Below are 22,315 nucleotides of genomic sequence, written 5' to 3'. Positions count from 1 at the left end.
TTTATGAGATTCATAATCCTGAGTTTTTTTATCTTTGTTTATTCGGTTAAGTCAGGTGTGTTGTGAGCAATGCAGCCATGGATTCTTTGGCTAATCCTGGATTTATAGACATGAACAGGTCTGTGACATCAAATGAGACCATGATTTTGTCCCCATCTCCAAGCTGTCTAACAAAGAGTCTATTATCTGTGCTAGGGAGTGTGGGATTTGCTCATGCTTCCTGTTTATATACAGTGGTTTGCCTTGCTAATGTTGGCGAGGGTGTGGTTTTCTCCTTGCTCATTTGTTTATTTGTTTATTTATTATATATCAAATTTAGAAACTGCCCATCTCCCTCATAACGCAACTCTAGGTGACATACAAGTAACATATAAAAGCTGTATATAAATATGTTAGGAGGCAATTAAAACCAAGAGGAGAATAATTTAAATTGTAGTTAATAAGGCTCAGCTTAATAAATTAATAATATTTGTAAGTGAAAAAGGAAGAAAGAGGGCCTTCCAAGAAACATATTAAGAAGTTTTTGTTGTTTTTTTGTTTGTTTGCCTGATATAAATCTCTGCTTATGAGTGTGATGTGCAGGAGACAATGTATTCTGGTCTTTTTGTTTCCCTTGATTTTTTTTTATTATCTCTTTTAAATGGTGAGTATATGTGGTTTACCTCTAAGTATCTATTGATGGCTGATTTGATTTAATACCAAACTTCCAGAAATTTCCTAGCATTTTTTGTCTGGGATTCTCGCAGTTTCTCAGTTGAAACTATGATTGAGTCTGTCCCCATGTTGTGATTTCAGAATTGTTGTTTCATGAATAATAACATTTTTTTCCAATTACAGATCTTTCACTCCCCCATAGAAATTAAACCACAATCTCTGAGAAACAGGAAACGTTTAGCAAGGCATGTTTTCCATGTTCTCAATATGTCCAAAAGGCTTCACCGCCCCGAGTCCCTACGGGGAGAGGGGGCGGTCTATAAATTTAATAAACCTTAAACCTTCTTACAAGATAATTATTTCATATCATGTAGAGGGGAGAGTTAAATTTAGTTAAATTTGGTCCTTGGCAGGGGTGGCATTCAGCCGGTTCGGTCCGATTCAGGTAAACTAGATGTTAATTTTACATCTGGTTCACCAAATGGGTAGTTCCAAAGATTGGCTAACCCTGCCCACCCTGCTCCGCCGCTCCCAGGAGTCTCCACGCGGCCTCTTTTGGATGCCAGGTAAGTGCAGGGCCTGAACGGAGGTTCTGGGAGAGCAAATAAACGGCCTCCCATAAGCCCTGAACCGTGTCCATTTCTGGCCTCCAGAGGGCCTCCAGAGCTTGGGGGAGGCCGTTTTTGCCTCCCGAAGGCTCAAGGAAAGCCTCCGGAGCCTGGGGAAGGCAAAAATCCCCAACACCATGGTGCAGGAGGCTGAGTAGGCCACGCCCACGCCCACGCCCACTCAGCAACCAGGCAAAGAACCTGTTGCTAAAAAATTTCAATCCCACCCCTGGTTCTTGGCCTTGTGAAAAATTCCAACACTCTTCCCAAAACAACCTGTCTGAGAGATTATTTCTTCTATTCAATTCTAATAGGGCAGTCAATGTTTAGCTCACATTTGGCTTCTGTTGCTTTTAATAACTGTATGTTGATCTCCGATTGTAGATTTTCAATATTGCGAAAATGTTTACTTTCTTTTTTTAATTAATTTTTATTGAATGTTTTAATCTTTAAAAACAGTAAAAAAAGACACAAGGAAAAAAACACAATAAAACAAAACAAAACACGGAACATACATAACAATATAGAGTAATTTTACGGCTTTCAATATCGGCTTTTATAATTCTCCCTTCTGCATTGCCTTCCTATTACTATAACCTTGTCCTGTGATGTAACATGCATAATATTAACACTTATAGTAATATTCATTATTTGTATCTCCATCTATTTGTATTCTCTATTTCCTGTTTTGGCTTCTGATTTCTAGCCACTTGTACATTTTATTCCATACTTTATAGAAGTCCGATTCTTCTCTTTCTTTTAGTTCTATTGTCATTTTGTCCATTCTGCACATATTTTCCTGATTGTAGTTTCATCTGAGGGTGTATTAATTTTTTTTCCAATTTTGTGCGAAGGCAATCCTGGCTGCAGTGAGTATATGTATGATTATGTATTGAGATTGTTTGTCCATTTTTTGATCCAGTAGTCCTAATAAGAATGCTTCTGGTTCTATTTTTCGCTCAGTAATTTCTTCTAACCACTTTCGAATTTTGCACCAGTACTTCCTTGTGATGGGGCACATCCACCACATGTGATAAAATGTTCCAGGCTTGTGATTGCATCTCCAACAATTAGGGGATAGATTTGGGTACATTTTGGCCAATCTCGCTGGAGGCAAATTCCAACACTCTTCCCAATACAACCTGTCTGAAAGATTATTTCTTCTATTCAATTCTAATAGAGCAGTCAATGTTTAGCTCACATTTGGCTTCTGTTGTTTTTAATAACTCTATGTTGATCTCCGATTGTAGATTTTCAATATTGTGAAAATGTTTACTTTCTGATTCCATTAAGGGGGCAACTGAAAATACAGCTACAGTAGTTAGGGGAAGAGATAATAAGGAGAAAGAGTGGTTGTTTCCTATATTTTAATATCTGATGTTGAAAAGATGGTTGTGATGATCCAGGGCAAGGCACAGAGATAATACAAACAGCTGGCTGTTCAAACAGCCCCTTTGTTGCTCCAAATCTCCCCAAACACTCCCATGTTACTGGCAAGTCCTAAAGCAGAGTGACAACAAACCCCCACACAACCTCAAACAGCCTCTGGCTGCAATTAGTCCAGCCCAGTGCTGTCTGCACCAAGGCTGCACAGCGATAAATCCCAAATGTATTTGGCAAAACAAGAGCCAAGCAAGGAGTTCAGGAAGCAGAAAATCCAGATAATTAGTCCAGAACGCCAACAAGGAATGCAAGGACTCTTGGCAAGTTCAAACATTGTCAAACAACACTTCAGGAACTCAGTGTGTTGTTCCCGAAAAATGCCTCTCCCCATGGCATTTCATTAAGTGTCATTCCCCTGGTGTTCCTGGTGAAGCTGGGCAGGGCACTCTCTCACACGTGGCCTTCTCTGCCTGCACTGATCCAGCCTTCTCTGCATTCTCCAAGCCCTTGCATCAGGAGGAGGTGGTTCTTGCTCCTCGTCTGAACTCTGTCTCTTCCCCCTACCTGCAGGCCTTGCTAATTCTGAACAGCTTCGCCTGGACTGACTCTGCCCTTCCCCAGTTTCTTCCAAGGCCAATGGAGCTGCCCTCTCACTCACTGTCAGTTCTTGTTCCAGCTCATCTGCCACAGAGTCAGATTTCAGACGGGGGCATGACAATGGTCATCCTAAATATGTTGTCAACTCGCAAAGCATCCTTGGCCTACTCTCAAGTTGCCATAGGCAAGGGGAATGGGAAAACTAACTTTGCAGCTGCAGCGAATCACACTTCAGTCAAAACCAAAGCACATTCCAGCCATCTCTCTGTCAAGGCCATCTCTGTGGTTACCCACAGTGGCTGGAAGGGAATGATCTCTTCAACCCTCGAAACTGCTTTGTTGGAGGATGTGACTAATGACACACCTGGAGGGAAGGGGGAAATAGGGTCAGAGCCGGGACTTAAATTTAGTGAAATCAAAGTCGGCTTCATTTGGACTGTGCCAATATGAAACTCTAATAAATAACTGGATTTCTTTTGAAGCTTGGCTCGAGGCTCATGATTTAATTAGGGCGTCGGTCGGAACTCTGACACATTTTATGACACTACAGGTAATCCTCAACTTACGAACACAGTTGTGACTAGACTGTCTGTAGCTAAGCCATGTGGCCATTAATAGAATCATCACATGTCCACGTCTGATTTTATGAGCTCTTTTGCCATGATTGTCACCATTGTTGTTAAGTGAATCACATGGCCATTAAATAATTCTAGCGTATCCCATTGAATTTGCTTGTCAGAAGCCAGGTGAAGATTGCAAATAGTTGTCATGTGACCCTGTGAAATGCTTCAACTACCAGAAATATATGTCAGGTGCCAAACACCCAAATGACAATTACATGACATGGACCTGCAATGGTTATAAGTGCAAGGAATGTCACAAAGCGGTCATAAGAGCCGTGGTGGCACAGTGGTTAGAATGCAATATTGCAAGCTAATTTTGCCGACTGCTAGGAGTTCGATTCTGAATGGTTGACTCATCCTTCCATCTTTCCGAGGTGGGTAAAATGAGGACCCAGATTGCTGGGGGCGACATGCTGACTCTATAAACCACTTAGAGAGGGCTCTAAACAGTGGTGGATTTCAATTTTTTTTAGAACCTCTTCTGTAGGTGTGGCCTGCTTTGTGGGAGTGGCTTGCTGGCCATGTGACTAGGTGGGATAGGCTTGCCAGCCATGTGACTGGGTGGGCGTGGTCAACTTGTAAAAAGTGGTGAAACTCACTTAACAACGCTCTTGCTTAGCAACCAAAATGTTGGCTCAGAAACTCTGGCATTTGAAGCACGCAAGTCTTAAAGCTGTCAAGTTACAAGACCTTTGCACCTCTAACCCTTTAGAAAAAAAAAACCAGGGATGTTTGACCTTGACAGCTTTAAGACTTGTGGACTTCAACTCCCAGAATTCCTCCTCTCACTCTTCATCTTGATGATGTGCGGACGGGCAGGGGGAGGGAGCTAGAACCGGTTTTAAATGGCACTGTAGATTTGTGGAACCTCTTCTATAGAAGAGGTTAGAACTGGCAGGAACCCACCCCTGGCTCTAAAGCACTGTGAAGTGGGATATAAGTCTACGTACTAGTGCTATTACTATTGCTTTTGCTATGACCTGTGGATTTCAACATGGCTGGCTCAGGAATTCTGGGAGTTGAAGTCCACAGGACATAAAGCAGCCATATAGGCTCCTCCCTGTGCTAAGCCACAGTCACTGGAAACATGGTTTTGCTGAACAAGCTGCAATTGGCTAAAAGATATTGTGGTTGGGCAGGCTGTGTAATCCGAGCTGCAGAAATGGTACAGGATAAGGGTGTGGTGTGAAAAGAAAAATATTTTTATTAAGGGCCGTGGTAGCATAGTAGTTAGAATACACTATTGCAGGCTAACTCTGCCCACTGGCAGCAAGTCAATCTTGATTGGCTCAAGGTTGACTCAGCCTTCTATCCTTCCGAGGTGGGTAAAATGAGGACCCGGATTGTGGGCAGCAATACGCTGACTCTGTAAATCACTTAGAGAGGGCTTGTAAAACACTATGAAGTGGTATATAAGTCTAAGTGTTATTGCTATTGCTAAATCATTTTTTTCAGCACCACCGTTAACTTTGGACAGTCATTAAACAAATGGTCGTATGCTGAGGACTATCTATACAAAGAAAATTATTACAGTGCAAAACCAGAAAAAAAAATGTATTTCACAGTGGAGGAAGTTCCTTTTTGGAAAACTCCTCCTACTTTGAACAACAACTCAAACTTTGACCATTTTGGATGACCAGGAGATCCAAATCTCCAAAACTTGGGACTTTTTTCTTACTGCAGTTACACACAACATAAATATACCGAGGCTACCTCTTTTTTCCCCCCCCGGCAGCCCAGAGGTGGTATCCAGCCAGTTCTGACCGGTTCTCATGAACCTGTAGCAGAATTTTTGAGTAGTTCGAAGAACCGGCAAATACCACCTCTGGTTGGCACCGTCCCCATCTATTTGCTACCTCCCAAGTCCCAGCTGATTGGCTGGGCCTTCTTCTGTTGCCCTGCACGGAAGAACAGAGCTAGAAAGCAGATTAGTTGGCTGGGGAGGGAATGGGGATTTTACAGTATCCTTGTCCTGGAGTGGGGTGGAAATGGAGCAGTGGTGGGTTCCTACTGATTTGGACTGGTTCGGCTGAACCGGTAGTGGTTTGGAGGCCTGGGTCGCTGGAACTGGCAGTGACCCAGGCCTGCTATGTCTCCAAATGGGTTCTCTCATGCCACCATCTTGTTTTTTGCTTCTGCACATGCACAAAACAATTTTTATTGCACTGCGCATGCTCACGTGCGTGGCACGACCATGAATCAACGGGAAGTAGTGACTGCCAGAACCCACCTCTAAAATGGATCCTTCCCCCAGGAGTGGGGAGAGAATGGGGATTTTGCAGTTTCCTTCCACTGCCACGCCCACCAAACCAAGCCACACCACGCCCAACAAGCCACGCCCAACAAGCCACGCCCGCCAAGCCACGCCCACAGAACTGTCAGTAAATAAATTTGAATCCCACCACTGGTGCAGCCCACCCTGTTATTGTTCTCCCCTCGCCAGCTCATGAATAAGGCTTAAACAGTCCTTAACTGTATTGATCTTTAGCGTTTTCCTCCTCTTTTCGATATCCCCAAAAGGCAGCTTCAAAATGCATAAAATCCATTCGGCTTTGTTACTTGGAGAAAAATCACAAGTTTTGCGTGATCTTGAAACCGAGGCAGGAGACAGATCAGCCATGGAGACAGTGTATGTCATCCCTCTGTTGTTTTTCAGGATGGGTGGAGGCTGTTTTAATTCAGACCAGGGGAAATCACCCAAAATCCAAGGCTTTGTTTTTTTGACCTATCTACTCTGGTCCTTTCCTGATGTGCTATCTACTAAATCAACCTATCTTCGCCGGCCAACCTAACCAATAGATGATGGGAGCTACAATCCTGGCAGGTTGATCAGAGGATTATGAAAGGCCTGGCAGGATTAAAAAGCACACACGAAAGCCAGGAAAATGTTAGATCTTGGGAAAGGTAACATTGCTCAAGAGTTGCTGGGTTTGGTCCAAGGTTGTTTGACTCAGTGAGAACCAAAATATTTCCCTTGTCACAGCAATGGTAGTCCTGGTTAAATATTCTCGTAGATCTGTGGTGTGTACTCAGATAGGGGGATATCTGTAATTAGCAGACGGAGCAGAATGAGTAAGCACGTTAGCACTAGCAAGTTAAAAATTATTGTGTTGTTCCAAACTAGCCAAAACTCTGCAACCCTAAAATAGGGATTTTCTAATGGAATAAATGGTTCCATAGATGTTTGCTTCTTTTGCCAGTAGGTAGGTAGGTTGGTAGATAGGTAGGTAGATGGATAGATAGAAATAGATGGATGAGTGGGTGGGTGGGTGGGTTAGGTAGGTAGGTAGGTAGCAGTGGTGGGTGCAGGCGGTACACTCCGGTACGGGCGTACCAGATCCTGCCTGGAGCACCGGGTACCGTTCCGGTACGGTGCTCCGGAGGGCCCACCCGCGCTCCTTACCTGTTGTTTAAGTCTTTGGCACTTCCGCGCATGTGCATGATGCGTGCGGCACTGCGCAACACTCCGCTGAGCAGGTGGAGCATGGGGGAGGCTTGCGGAAGTGTCGCAGACAACTACGATGCGTGCACGCATCACACGTGTGCCCGCGCACACCACGGACGTCCATGTGGGTGACGCTGGGAATCCGGAACCCATCACTGGTAGGTAGGTAGGTAGATAGATAGATGGGTAGATAGGTGGGTGGGTGGGTGGGTGGATGGATGGATAGATAGATAGGTGGATAGATAGATGGGTGGATAGGTAGATAGATAGATCTAGATAGATGATAGGTAGGTAGGTAGGTAGGTAGGTGGGTAGGTAGGTAGGTGGGTGGGTGGGTGGATGGATGGATGGATGGATGATAGATAGGTGGATAGGGTAGATAGATCTAGATAGATAATATCTAGATAGATAATAGGTAGGTAGGTAGGTAGGTAGGTAGGTAGGTAGGTAGGTAGATGATAGATAGATAGATAGATAGATAGATAGATAGATAGATAGATAGATAGATAGAAGATAGATAGACAGACAGATGATAGATAGATAGATAGATAGATAGATAGATAGATGATAGATAGATAGATAGATAGATGATAGATAGATAGATAGATAGATAGATAGATAGATAGATAGATAGGTGGATAGATAGATAGATCTAGATAGATAGATCTAGATAGATGATAGATAGGTCGATAGGTAGGTAGGTAGGAGGTAGATAGATAGATAGATAGATAGATAGATAGATAGATGATAGATAGATAGATAGATAGATAGATAGATAGATAGATAGATAGATAGATAGATCTAGATAGATGATAGATAGGTGGATAGGTAGGTAGGTAGGTAGGTAGGTAGGTAGGTAGGTAGGAGATAGGTAGGTAGGTAGATACGTAGGTAGATAGATAGATGACAGATGATAGATAGATAGATAGATAGATAGATAGATAGATAGATAGATAGATGATAGATAGATAATAGATAGGTGGATAGATAGATAGAACTAGATAGATGATAGATAGATAGATGATAGATAGGTGGATAGGTGGGTAGGTAGGTAGGTAGGAGCTAGGTAGGTAGGTAGGTAGGTAGGTAGGCAGGCAGGCAGGCAGGCAGGCAGGCAGGCAGGCAGGCAGGCAGGCAGACAGACAGACAGACAGACAGACAGACAGACAGACAGACGATGATAGATAGATAGATAGATAGATAGATAGATAGATAGATAGATAGATAGATGGATAGAGTAGATAGATAGATCTAGATAGATAGATCTAGATAGATGGTAGATAGGTGGATAGGTAGGTAGGTAGGAGCTAGGTAGGTAGGTAGGTAGGTAGGTAGGTAGGTAGATAGACAGACAGACAGACAGACAGACAGACAGACAGACAATAGATAGGTGGATAGGTAGAGAGATAGATCTAGATAGGTGATAGATAGGTGGGTAGGTAGGTAGGTAGGTAGATAGATAGGTAAGAGATAGGTAGGTAGGTAGGTAGGTAGGTAGGTAGGTAGGTAGATAGATAGATAGGTGGATAGGTGGATAGGTGGATAGGTGGATAGGTGGATAGGTGGATAGGTGGATAGGTGGATAGGTGGATAGGTGGATAGGTGGATAGGTGGATAGGTGGATAGGTGGATAGGTGGATAGGTGGATAGGTGGATAGGTGGATAGGTGGATAGGTGGATAGGTAGATCTAGATAGATGATAGATAGGTGGATAGGTATGTCGGTAGGTTATTCATTGATCTGGATTTTCTATCCAATCTTATGTCCTCCTTTTCAAGCTTGGTCCCCTTTTGAACAGAATCGAGACAGCCAAAAATGGAGACATACAAGCTGAGAATATCAACGTAACCCACCTTTCCGGGGCTTCTTCAGATGGTCTGTATACCTCTGGCTGAAAGAAGAGATTGCAAAAATGAGCAGAATCCAAAGTGAAGATTTGCATCAAGGACCCTCTACTGGCCAAAATGCAATATGCAGATGATATGCTAAAATCGAAGGGTATCTTCAACACACAAAACAGCAATAAATAAATGTTTCTATAAATAAATAGCCAGGACAGAAGGGAGAGAGGGAAGGAAGAAGGATCATTATTATACCATCTAAACCTCTTAAAGCTAAAACTCTAGGGACGTGGTGGCTCGGTGGCTAAGATGCTGAGCTTCACAATCAAAAAGGTTGGCAGTCCAGCAGTTTGAATCCCTAGCGCTGCGTAATGGAGTGAGCTCCCGTTACTTGTCCCAGCTTCTGCCAACCTAGCAGTTCGAAAGCATGTAAAAATGCAAGTAGAAAAATAGGGACCGCCTTTGGTGGGAAGGTAACAGCGCTCCATGCGCCTTCGGTGTTTAGTCATGCCAGCTACATGACCATGGAGACGTCTTCGGACAGGGTTGGCTCTTCGGCTTTGAAACGGAGATGAGCACCGCCCCTTAGGGTCAGGAACGACTAGCACATATGTGCGAGGGGAACCTTTACCTAAATCTCTTAAGATTAAAAGCCTGAAGAGTGCCACAATTTTGGGGGGTTCATCCATTTGTTACAGAGGAAGGGAGGGAGGGAGGGAGTCCACAAGTCATTGTGGACAAGTCACAAATTTGTGTGCCAAGTTTGGAGACCCTTGACCTAAACTGTACCCATATCCAATCTATGGATATCCAGAGATTCATCCATCCAGATTTCAGGTAAGAATTTCAAGTCCCTATAATGGATTGGAGTGGAATGGACCTTAAGGGATACAATACAATACAATACAATACAATACAATAGCAGAGTTGGAAGGGACCTTGGAGGTCTTCTAGACCAACCCTCTGCCTAAGCAGGAAACCCTACACCAGTTCAGGCAAATGGCTATCCAACATCTTCTTAAAGACTTTCAGTGTTGGGGCATTCACAACTTCTGGAGGCAACTTCTGTTCCACTGATTAATTGTTCTAACCATCAGGATCTGTCATCCAATTCCTATCTGAAGACCTACAGTGAAGAAGAACTCACCACTTCTTAGGGCAGATCAATTCATTGGGCGTCTGTTAAAGAGTTTCATCACTTGAGACTTTCAATAAGAGATTGGCCTGCCATTTGTCAGAAATGGCGTAGGGTCTCCTGCTTGAGCGGGGGTTTGGACTAAACCTATAACCGGGATGGCGAACCTATGGCACGCGTGCCACCTGTGGCACGCGGAGCCATTTGTCAGGGCACACGAGGCGTTGCCCTGTCAGCTGGCCAGCATGCATGCGTGCGCTGGCCAGCTGAGTTCAGCCTTTTTTAAAGCCATTTTTTGCCCTCCCCAGGCTCCAGAGGCTTTATAAGAGCCTGGAAAGTGCGAAAAGAGCCCCACCCCCGGAAGGCCCTCCGAAGGCTTCAGGAGCTTCCCTGAAGCCTCCGGAGCACAAAAACTGGCCCTATGGGCAAACCGGAAGTTCAGGAACTGACTTCCGGTTTGCTCGTAGGGTCGGTTGAAGCCCTCCGGAGGCTTCAGGGACCTTCAGGAGGCTTCCCTGAAGCTTCTGGAGGACTAGGGTTGTTTTTAGTCCTCCGGAGGCTTCAGGGAAGCCTCCTGAAGGTCCCTGAAGCCTCCAGAGGGCTTCAACCAACCCTATGAGCAAACCGGAAGTGACTTCCAGTTTGCTCATAGGGTTGTAGGCCCCTGAAGCCTCCAGGGGGGCGGGGGAAGCTGTTTTCACCCTCCCCAGGCTCCTATAAAGCCTCTGGAGCCTGGGGAAGGTGAAGAAAGCATGCAAAAAATGGGGGGGGAGCGCCTCTCATGTGCGTATGCGCACTGGGGGGTCACACGGTGCATTATGGGTGCGGCATGCCCGCACCCGACCCCTCTGCACTCCCCCCTTTATGGCATGCAAGCCAAAAAAGGTTCACCATCGCTGACTTATAAGATCCCTTCCAATTCTGTTAATCTGTTAATATAGTGGCAGTTTCTACCTGGAATCAAATTTCTGCAGCCTCAACCATTGTTCTGGGGCAACAGACAATACATCAGTCCCAGTGGTGGGTTCTGGGCGGTACGGGCCGGTACGGGCGTACTGGTGGTATCTGGGAGCAGCGGCCACCATACCGCTCGTTTGGCCCACCCACCCGCCCACGTTCCTTACCAGTTTTTGATGCAAATGGGCCAATTGCATACGCGCGCACAGCGTGCAATGCCTGTGCGACCTCAACCGGGTAGCTGGGTGTTGCAGGGTGGTGGCATGTGCAGCGCGCGTGCCCGATGAGGACAGCCGGCCCCGTGCGCAGCATACCGCCTGCTACGGGATCCGGAACCCACTACTGATCAGTCCCCTCTTTTGTGGTGGGCAACCTACCTATTACATCTCCTATTGGTCACCACTTCTGTAAGTGAAACATATCCAGATCGTTCATTCATTCATTCTTTTGTTCATTCATTTATTCATTCGTTCGTCTCCCATCTCACATGACTGACACCCATTGTTCCTCATAAGGTTGGTTCTCTTGCTATTTTGGAACTTTTCACTGCATTTTTCTGTGCCGCTATCATTATGTACATTATTTACTAACGTCTTCCCAAGATCCAATGCATATGATTTCAACTTACCTACAGCTCCTCCTCCACAATACCACCAGAGTAAGTATGATTAGAAATTGCAATATAATGCAAACAGCCAGTGGAATCCATGGTACTCCGTTTATTTTGACTTTTGAGCATTGAGACGATAAACTATTTTTCACTGTCCCTGTATCTAGGGAAAGGCAGAAAGAGAGGACATCAGCAGGAAAAAAGCTCAAATAGTACACCATGTCATGGTTTATATATTGAAGATCCCATTATCCCGTCATTTCAAGTGGGGTTATGTTGTGGTGCAGCAGGATCCGGTTGAGCTGCTGATGGACTCGGATAGCGAGGAACCATATGAGTCTGCCCTGGACGATGTGGAGGACCTTGTGCAGGGTTCAGACTCAGAGCAGGGACCAGAGGGGCTGGTTGGCCACCAGGAGACACCTGAGGCATGGAGCAGTGGGGAGGATCAAAGGCAATTTGTCCCTGATGCTAGATTGACAAGGGCTGAGAAACGGAAGCGGCAACTCCGTAGGCAGACTCATAGAAGATGATTAAGCACAGGTGGTTGTGGATTGGCCCCTCCCAAGAGAGATTATAGGTGAGGCGTTGGGAGGGGACATTTGCAGGAAACAACCGTTCGAATTAGTAGTTTAGAAAATCTATCCATTCTAGTCGTGTCTGCTCATTGGGACTATCTACAGTGCTTCATTCGAATTATCTGGGTTGCTCTATTGAACGTGAGTTGTCTGGGCCCTCAGCCAAAGGATTTGTTATCTCAGTAATTAAACAGTGGCAAACAGCCAAGCCTGTGTTCTGGTTTATTCACAGGCGTGGAGAGGGGGGTCAGAACAGGTTACATCATATTCAGCCCTGCAATCCTAGAGAGAGTCAAAACTTGATAAGGTGGAATGATTTGACTCAGATTTCAGTAGCTGCCTAACTTCACTGAAACATGTAAATCACTTAAACATGAGCCAGCAGTGTGCGACAACAGCCCAAAAGCTAATGCAATCCTTTATTGTGTACACAGAGGCATAGAATCAAAATCAAATGAAGTATTATAAAATCTTAGTAAGGCCACACCTGGAATACTGCATCCAGTTTTGGTCATGTTACAAAAAAGATTGTTGAGACTTTGGAAAAAGTGCAGAGAAGAGCCACTAGGGCAGGGGTGTCCAAACTTGGGAACTTTAAGACTTGTGGACTTCAACTCCCAGAATTCCCCAGCCAGCATGGCAAGGCTGGCTGGGGAATTCTAGGAGTTGAAGTCCACAAGTCTTAAAGTTCCCAAGTTTGGACACCCCTGCACTAGGGTGATTAAAGTGGAGACTAAAACATGTATGTATGTATGTATGTATGTATGTATGTATGTATGTATGTATGTATGTATGTATGTATGTATGTATCAGGGGTGGGTTCCTGCCAGTTCTAACTTCTTCTATAGAAGAGGTTCCACAAATCTACAGCGCCATTTAGAACCGGTTTCAACTCCCTCCCCCCACCCGTCCGCACATCATCAAGATGAAGAGCGAGATGAGGAATTCTGGGAGTTGAAGTCCACAAGTCTTAAAGCTGTCAAGTTTGAACACCCCTGGGGGTTTTTTTTCTAAAGGGTTAGGGGTGCAAGGGTCTTGTAACTTGACAGCTTTAAGACTTGCGTGCTTCAAATGCCAGAGTTTCTGAGCCAACATTTTGGATGCTAAGCAAGAGCGTTGTTAAGTGAGTTTCACCACATTTTACAAGTTGACCACACCCACCCAGTCACATGGCTGGCAAGCCACACCCAGTCACATGGCTGGCAAGCCACTCCCACCCAGTCACATGGCCGGCAAGCCACTCCCACAAAGCAGGCCACACCTACAGAAGAGGTTCTAAAACATTTTGAAACCCACTGCTGGTATGTATGTATGTATGTATGTATGTATGTATGTATGTATGTATTGCAGTTTATAAATATTTGGAAGGAAGAGGAATTTAACTATCAGATAATAAAAAGTAAAATATCTCTGCTTGCAGGCAATCAATAAATGGGGTCAACATATAGTAGAAAAGTTTTTTTTTATTTGCAGGAATGTGTGTGATGCGAAGTGTTTGGGCCATATTGAAATACATACTACTTTGGCAGAAACGTTCTAATATTTTACTATAATATTTTGTACTTAATACAGTATATTTTCATACTCTATATGGATTTATTAATAAACCAGTAACCATTAATTAGTTTAATTTACTGTGTAAGGTACTTTTCTTCCTTTTTTCTTTGACTTTTTTAATCTTTTGATTTGCTTTGGGTTTCTTTTTTTTATTTCTTTAAAGATTGTTTCATTTAACTTCAGGATTTTTAAACTATATTTACAATACAATAATACAATAGTATAGTTAGAAGGGACCTTGGATGTCTTCTAGTCCAACCCCCTGCCTAGGCAGGAAACCCTATACCGTTTCAGACAAATGGCTATACAACATCTTCTTAAAGACTTCCAGTGTTGGGGCATTCACAACTTCTGGAGGCAAGCTGTTCCACTGATTAATTGTTCTAACTGTCAGGAAATTTCTCCTCAGTTCTAAGTTGCTTCTCTCCTTGATTAGTTTCCACCCATTGCTTCTTGTTCTGCCCTCGGGTGCCTTGGAGAATAGCTTGACTCCCTCTTCTTTGTGGCAACCCCTGAGATATTGGAACACTGCTATCATGTCTCCCCTAGTCCTTCTTTCTCTTAAGCTAGACATACCCAGTTCCTGCAACCGTTCTTCATGTGTTTTAGTTTCCAGTCCCCTAATCCTCTGTATTGCTCTTCTCTGCACTCTTTCTAGAGTCTCCACATCTTTTTTACATCGTGGCGACCAGAACTGAATGCAGTTTAGGTGATCTATCAATATGTTTTGTATTTTGAATATTAATGATCAGTACAAAACCATAGAACATAAATAATAAATTACAAAATGAATGAAGAAACAAAGCACAATTAATTTATGATCAGTGAAAACTGTGGAAGGAACTATGTTCTGCAAACTCCCCCCCCCCTCCAAGACTGCTGTGTTTCTACAAAACATGGGGATTCCTTTCCTTCTCACATAGGTGGCACTGTTTGACCACAAAAGAAATAATACTCATACCCAGACTTTCCTTTAGCAATAGAAGGAGTGAGCTCTAAAAAAAACAACCTGAAATGTTCCAAAATATAGGTTGTGTTTGACTTCAATCACAGTTGAGTCCAAAATTTCCATTGCTAAGCAAGGCAGTTATCAAGTGAATTATTCCTAACAAGGTTGCAAATGACAATCCCAGGACCCCAGGATGCTGCAAACATCTGTAGAAAGTTAGCACCCACTAGTGGAGGGATTCAGCCAGGGGAGAACCGGTTGTTAACTTTCTGAGCAGTTTGGTGAACTGGTTACTGGAAGAAATCATTAGGGCAGAGAACCGGTTGTTAAATTATTTGAATCCCACCACTGGCACCCACCCCTCTCCTAGAAAAATGAGATATTTTAGGAAATATTAAAAGGGCAGAATATCTCCCCTAAAAGGGAGGCAGAAATTCAGTCCCCACATCTTTGTCAATGGGCCATTAAGGCCAGGGCCAGTCTATTCTACATAACGAAGATCTACCACCTTCAGGCAGAGACATAATAGGAATCCCAAAGCCCTTTCATTACATCCTCATCCAACAAGGCTCAACCAAACTTGGGACTCAAAAGACAACCTTCCTGGATCGGGATGCTCTGTGCACAGTCACTCATGCCCTCGTCCTTTCTCGCCTGGACTATTGCAATGCTCTCTACATGGGGCTGCCCTTGAAGAGCACCCGGAGGCTTCAGCTGGTCCAGAATGCGGCCGCGTGGGTTGTCATGGGGGTACCTAGGTGCTCCCATGTTACACCCCTTTTAGGCGGCCTGCACTGGTTGCCGGTTGTTTTCCGGGTGTGATTCAAGGTATTAATTATGACCTTTAAAGCGTTCCATGGCTTAGGCCTGCCAGACCACCTACTGCCACCAGTAGCCTCCCACCGTCCAGTACGATCCCACAGAGTTGGCCTCCTCAGGGTGCCGTCGGGCAGACAGTGTCGGCTGGTGACCCCCAGGGGGAGAGCCTTCTCTGTGGGAGCGCCTTCCCTCTGGAATGAGCTGCCCCCGGAGCTTCGCATAATCCCTGACCTCCGGTCCTTCCGACGCGCCCTAAAAAGTTGGCTTTTCCAGCAAGCCGGCCTGGCCTGTTAATTTTAACTTATTTTAAATGTATTGTTTTTTTTAAATTCGGTTTGTTTTTTGGGGGGATATGGATTTAATTTTTTTTAACTTTTGGGATGTGTGTTTTTTTAATGTTGTACGCTGCCCTGAGTCCTTTTGGAGAAGGGCGGCATATAAATCCAAATAAACAAACAAACAAACCTACAAAGTCGCCCCTGCATGGCCCCATGGGACTCTGATAACCAATCAGAACACAAGCTCAAATTCAAAAACCCAGAGAGGGCATAAAACCCAGGCACTCTCAGCATCTCTTCCCTTTTTTTGCCCAGGATCTCAAAGCATGTGATCCTGTCCACCATCAATAAACCACCTTTCCAAGCAACTTCCATGAATCCAGTGTTTTTTTCCCCATTTGGAACTGAACCCAGTTCAATTCAGAACCCAGATGGACATTTCTTCCAACACATCATAAATACATGCCAGTTGCCAAGAACCCAAATTTTAATCACCTGACTGCGGGAATGCTGCAACGGACAAAAGTATGAATTTTGGTCAAGGGTCACTTTTTTCAGTGCCATTGTAACTTTGAACAGTCATTAATCCAATAGACGTCAGTCTACCTACTGTATTTTTCGGAGTATAAAAACGCACCTTTTTCCCTCAAAAAAGAGGCTGAAAATCTGGATGTGTTTTATACACTGAATACAGCATTTTTTTGCCTCCCGAAACCCCACCCCTACACCAAAATGGACCTGTGTAACCTTTAGGAGGCTTATAGAGTGCTCCTGGGGGCTGGGGAGGTAGAAATGAGCGAAAAACAGCCCGTTTTTTGCTCAATTTTGCCCCCCACCCCAGCCCCCAAGAGCACTCTATAAGCCTCCTAAAGGCTATTCGTGCCCTCTTTTTGGGGGGGAAGAAAATGGGCCATTTTTGGGGATGTCTGCAGAGTGCAAAATATATATATATATATTAATTTGCCTCTTCAAAACCTTGGTGTGTCTTCTACTCCGAAAAATGCGGTATATTTAGGAGGAAAAACCTACCCGGCAAAGAAGGTGTCAAAGTACTACAAGTACAGCGGTCATGATGATTATCCATCAACGTGAACGTGATTTCGGTCTTCCGAGCAAAGCGGCATTTGACATGCTTCTTCGGGGTTTTCTCCGAAGCCTCTTTTTTCACGCAAATGTGGAGTTGAGAGGCCCTTTTCCCCTTAAATATGCTGGGTCTTCCCACCTGATCAACATCCAGGATTTGTTTTCCACCTTCCCACCAGGTGACCACTTCCCTGTAGAATTCCTTGGATGGGAATAAACAGCTCAAGATGTAGCACGTGCTATCAGTCTGGTAGGACTCCAACGTTTGCTGACTGCCTGGAAGAGACACGTTCAATGAGGAATCAGAGAAGACAATTGCAGCTGGAGTAGAGCCAGCACTGGATTCTTTGCTTGTATATATTGTAACCCACTTTTATTACCGTATTTTTTGGACTATAAGACGCCCCAGAGTATAAGACACACCATGATTTTGAAAAGGTAATTTAAAAAAAAAGTTTTTGCACTCTGCAGGCTTCCCAAACCCTCTGCATGCCTCGTTTTTTTGCAACAACAATAAAAGGGCATGCAGAGGGTTTAGAAGGCTTGTAGAGTGCTCCTGGGGCCTGGGGGGCAAAAGCGAGCAAAAATGGCCTGGTTTTTGCTTGTTTTTGCCCTCCCCAGCCCCCAGGACCACTTTGCAAGCCTCCCAAACCCTCTGCAGTTCCATTTTTGCAAAGGGGGTGGGGTTTCAGTAGGCCAAAAATGCTGTATTCAGTGTATAAGACGTACCCAGATTTTCACCCTCTTTGGGGGGTGGGGGGGAATGGTGTGTCTTATACTCCGAACAATATGATATTTGTACAGTTAACCTAAGGCAGTGAACCATACCTAATACTCTTTCCTCTTCCTATTTTCCTATTTTACCAAATAACTCTGTAAGTGGGTCGGGCTGAGAGAGCGAGCAATTACCCCAAGGTCATCCAGCTGGTTTTCATGATTAAGGCAAGACTAGAACTCACAATGTAAGAATCCACCCGTCATCCTTAGTGAACCGTGCAAACCAGCGTCTACATTTCCTGCATCGGATGTTGAGAGCTCATCTTTCTCTTTCTGTCCTGGCCACTTTTTATAGAGGCACAAATGAGAGTGTTTTAACCAACTGCATCCTTGTTTGGTTTGGTGGCAGCAGTGCCTCAGATAGAAAGTCCCTACAGAGAGTGGTGAGGACAGCCGAGAATATTATAGGAGGCTCACTTCCTGTTAGGATACTGCTTTTAGGCACTATGTGCTTAGAGCACAAAGCATTGTTAGAGACCCCACACACCCACTTCACGGTCCATTCCTGTTGCTCCTCTCTGGGAGGAGTTTTCGAACAAATTACTAATCTGGAGTTCCTGTTTTGGGAGACCTGAGCAGGGGGTTGGCCAAAAAGTCCCCCAAGATCCCTTCCATCTCTGTTCTTCCATTATAAGTGTGACTTAACCCGTTTCAGAATAGCCTCAGGCAGAAAAGGTGTTATCAGGATTTTACTTTCAAATGCTACCTCACTTACTTCTCACCACCACCAGATCATAAAAATGGTTCAAGTCACACCAGTAGCGACCTGTGTCATTATCCCTCACATGGTGAAATTGAAGCGAGTTATTCGGAAGCATCTTGAGCCGGCTCCAGGCAGCTGGAAAACGCTTTATTTGGCCATTGGAGATTTTGCGGAAGAGTAAAGCTGTTTGGCCTTGCTGGACACAATACCAGGACATTAGTGTAGAATCAGAACAAGATGGACACAGACAGGGCAACTCTGGGGAAGAGCCTCTCTCTGCGTATACAGCTATGAGAAGAAAAGGCATAATTAGGTCCCCAAACTTAAGAAGAGATTAATTAGCAAAAAGGGTAGGCAAGCTATGCCCTCTTAATAGGATCATTACAAAAGATGTTGAGACTCTAGAAAGAGTGCAGAGAAGAACAACCAGGATGATTAGGGGACTGGAGGCTAAAGTATATAATGAACAGTTTCAGGAACTGGGCATGGCTAGTCTAGTGAAGAGAAGGACCAGGGGAGACAGGATGGCAGTGTTCCAATATTTGAGGGGCTGCCACAGAGAGGAAGGGGTCCAGCTATTTTCCAAAGCACCCGAAGGCCAGACGAGGAATAATGAATGGAAACTGAACAAGGAGAGATTCCACCTAGAAACAAGGGGGAACTTTCTGACAGTGAGAACAATCAACCAATGGAACAGCTTTGCCTTCAGAAGTTGTGGGAGCTTCATCACTGGAAGTTTTCAAGAAGAGACTGGACATCTGCCAGAAATGGTGTAGGGTCTGCTTGGGAGGAGTGGGGGGTTGGACTAGTTGACCTACAAGGTCCCTTCCAATTATGTCAATCTGTAAATCTTCAAGCCCAACCCCTTACTCAAGCAGGAAACTATACCATTTCAGACAGATGGTTGTCTAATCTCTTCATAAAAACCTCCAGTGTTCAAGCACCCACAACTTCTGGAGGTAAATTGTTCCACTGATTAATTGTTCCCACTGTCAGGAAATCTCTCGTCAGTTTCAGGTTGCTTCTCTCCTTAATTAGTTTCCATCCATTGCTTCTTGCCCTGCCCTCGGGTGCTTTGGAGAATAGATTGATCTTTGTGGCAGCCTCTTAGATTGCGGAAAATTGCCGTTGTGTCACCCACAGTCCATCTTTTCATTAGGCTAGACCAGGGGTGTCCAAACTTGGCAACTTTAAGACTTGTGGAATTCTGGGAGTTGAAGTCCACAAGTCTTAAAGTTGCCAAGTTTGGACACCCCTGGGCTAGACCTACCAAGTTCCTGCAACCCCTCTTCATGTTTTAACCTGTAGTCCCCTAATCATCTTTGTTGTTCTTCTCTGCACTCTTTCTAAAGTCTCAACATCTTTTTTTACATCGTGGCGACCAAAACTGGATGCATTATTCCAAGTGTGGCCTTACCAAGGCATTATAAAGTGGTATTAACACTTCACGTGATCTTGATTCTATCTCTCTGTAAATGCAGCCTAAGACTGTATTGGCTTTTTTGGCGGCTACAGCACACTGCTGGCTCATATTTAAGTGATCGTCCATTAGGACTCTAAGATCCTTCTCACAGTTACTGGATCATAATTAGTCTAGCAAACAGACGTCACTTGTGTTGCCTGCAATGAAGAATAGCTAGTGGCTCTCCAAGAAAATCTTCCCAGCCCTTCCTGGGAAAATGAATTGACCTGAAATCCTTTGGGTATTTTACTATTTTCCTGTCCTTTCTGGCTCAGTTACCTCTCCAACTTGGTCCCCTCTAGATGTATTTGAGAACAGTTCTCAGCATCCTGCAGATAAAAAGAATCAGCTTTTCCCCCTATGGATCTTGGTGATTGCCTAGATCAGGCTCCTATCCATTGCAGGAAGACACTAATTCAGCATCCTTGATAAATGATCATCCAGCTTCTTTTTAAATGCCTCCCCCACCCCCACCCCTGACTACCAGAAATCCATCAGTCCCTGAGAAAAACCATTCCAGTTCTTAGATGATATTCTCAACATCTGGATCAGGGTACTAAATTGGGAGAAGAGGGGGGGGGGAGTCAACTCAATCTTTCTACTTTGAGAACATGTCTCAGTCTTCTGTCCCACCACCTCCACTCAAGCTTTCTGGGTGTCTCCAACTCTAACTAACATTTACAAAAGTCTAATATTTATTTTGCCACAAAACAGTATCAGGCTCAACTACTCTGTCATTAAAATATTGTCCCCTTCATTTTCCACTTAAATTGTTTTATGCAGCAACCTTTTTCTAAATTCCTCTAACGGTGTTCCAATATCTCAGGGGCTGCCACAAAGAAGAGGGAGTCAAGCTATTCTCCAAAGCACCTGAGGGCAGGACAAAAAGCAATGGGTGGAAACTAATCAAGGAGAGAAGCAACCTAGAACTAAGGAGAAATGTCCTGACAGAACAATTAATCAGTGGAACAACTTTCCTCCAGAAGTTGTGAATGCCCCAACACTGGAAGTTTTTAAGGTGTTGGATATCCATTTGTTTGAAGTGGTGCAGGGTTTCCTGCCTAAGCAGGGGGTTGGACTAGAAGACCTCCAAGGTCCCTTCCAGTTCTGTTATTCTACTCTACTCTACTCTACTCTACTCTACTCTACTCTACTCTACTCTACTCTAACTACAAATTCAGGGGAGCCCCAATTCTTACAGATCTGTATTTATGGTTTCCCCTCCTGCATCTTTCCCAATCTAAAAGGCAAACAAAATTCAGATAGTTCTTACTGTTGGCATCACAAAGCTGGACAAGTAGGAAGAGGGTGGCCAGAATGGCTGTGGCAGTCCTAGGAGTTGTAACACCAGCATCCATTTCAGAGTAGAGATTCTTCCGAAAGACCATTGTGCGAAAACAACATAACTGGGCTAAAATGTTTGGTTTTTTTGCTCTGATCCAGCAGAGGTTCTTCCTTCACACCCTCAGCATTACGTGTTAGGTTACATTTATTTTGCTTCTAAAACAGGGTCATGATAAAAGTTTTTTAAAAAAGAACCCTCACAAAGAGCCAACCACATCTACATCCGGCACATTCAGAGGATACCAGATAGTAGAGCTTATCAAGAGGACATAAACTGAACCATAAAGGGTAGTAGGAGGGAATGAGAGACATTTAATGGGTTATTTAAACGTCAAGACATTTAATAATTTGCTAGTCATTGATTCCCCCAAATGATCTTTTTTTTAAATTAAAAAAATAGCTTTTATTATTATCATTGTTACTGTGGTTGTTTATGGTTCATCACAAAGTCAGCCAGATGTTTAGACTAGATTTGGCATCTGAAACATATGATCAGGGGTTATTTTGAAGGAAATCCTGTTTGTTTTATTCTTTTTTAATGGCCTATTTTAAGGAGCCTGAATCTGCTGTTGCAATGAAATTAGGCAAGTGGCAAGAAAGTTTGCGCTCTTTTTCCCTTTGGGGAGGGGAGGGGGTCTTAAGTAAATAGATCCCTTGGGTTGAGCAAGGACAGCAAGGACCAAGGCAATATGGACTGCTGAATTGGCCATGATCACCCAGTCACATGACCACCGAGCCACGCACCCACCCAGCCGGTCCACGCCCTCCCTCCCTCTCCAACAGTCTGAGGGACTGTGAATCGGCCCCCTGTTCAAAAAGTTTGAAGGCCCCCCCGACCTATTGAGTCTTTCCCAGGGATCTGGGATAAGGCAGATGACATTGCCGCTTGGTGCTGATAACGATAGTCACAAG

At 44.3% G+C, this 22,315-nt stretch overlaps 2 protein-coding genes across 3 annotated transcripts in view; one reads left to right on the top strand and one right to left on the bottom strand.

The window, feature by feature from the left end:
• The window catches only part of ABHD16A (abhydrolase domain containing 16A, phospholipase), a 77,895-nt gene that overhangs the window by 2,072 nt on the left and 53,508 nt on the right, over positions 1-22,315 (top strand). The window lies entirely within an intron of this gene.
• Positions 6,218-21,509, bottom strand: LY6G6F (lymphocyte antigen 6 family member G6F). Of its 2 annotated transcripts, none has more exons than XM_081935344.1 (6): positions 21,333-21,509; positions 18,610-18,885; positions 17,064-17,393; positions 11,872-12,016; positions 9,164-9,201; positions 6,218-6,910 (listed from the first exon to the last, which is right to left on the bottom strand). In XM_081935344.1, the coding sequence occupies exons 1-6, from the start codon at positions 21,445-21,447 to the stop codon at positions 6,864-6,866; spliced, it is 951 nt and encodes a 316-aa protein (XP_081791470.1). In that variant the 5' UTR covers positions 21,448-21,509; the 3' UTR covers positions 6,218-6,863. The 2 variants fall into 2 exon arrangements, with proteins under 2 accessions (XP_081791470.1, XP_081791471.1); XM_081935345.1 differs by having other exon boundaries at positions 9,164-9,197.

This window comes from Natrix helvetica (genome assembly GCF_964273705.1).
Source record: "Natrix helvetica genome assembly, chromosome: 1".
In the NCBI taxonomy this organism is placed as follows: domain Eukaryota; kingdom Metazoa; phylum Chordata; class Lepidosauria; order Squamata; family Natricidae; genus Natrix; species Natrix helvetica.
Note: the sequence above shows the minus strand (reverse complement) of the source record. Positions and strands in the feature narration are given on the sequence as shown.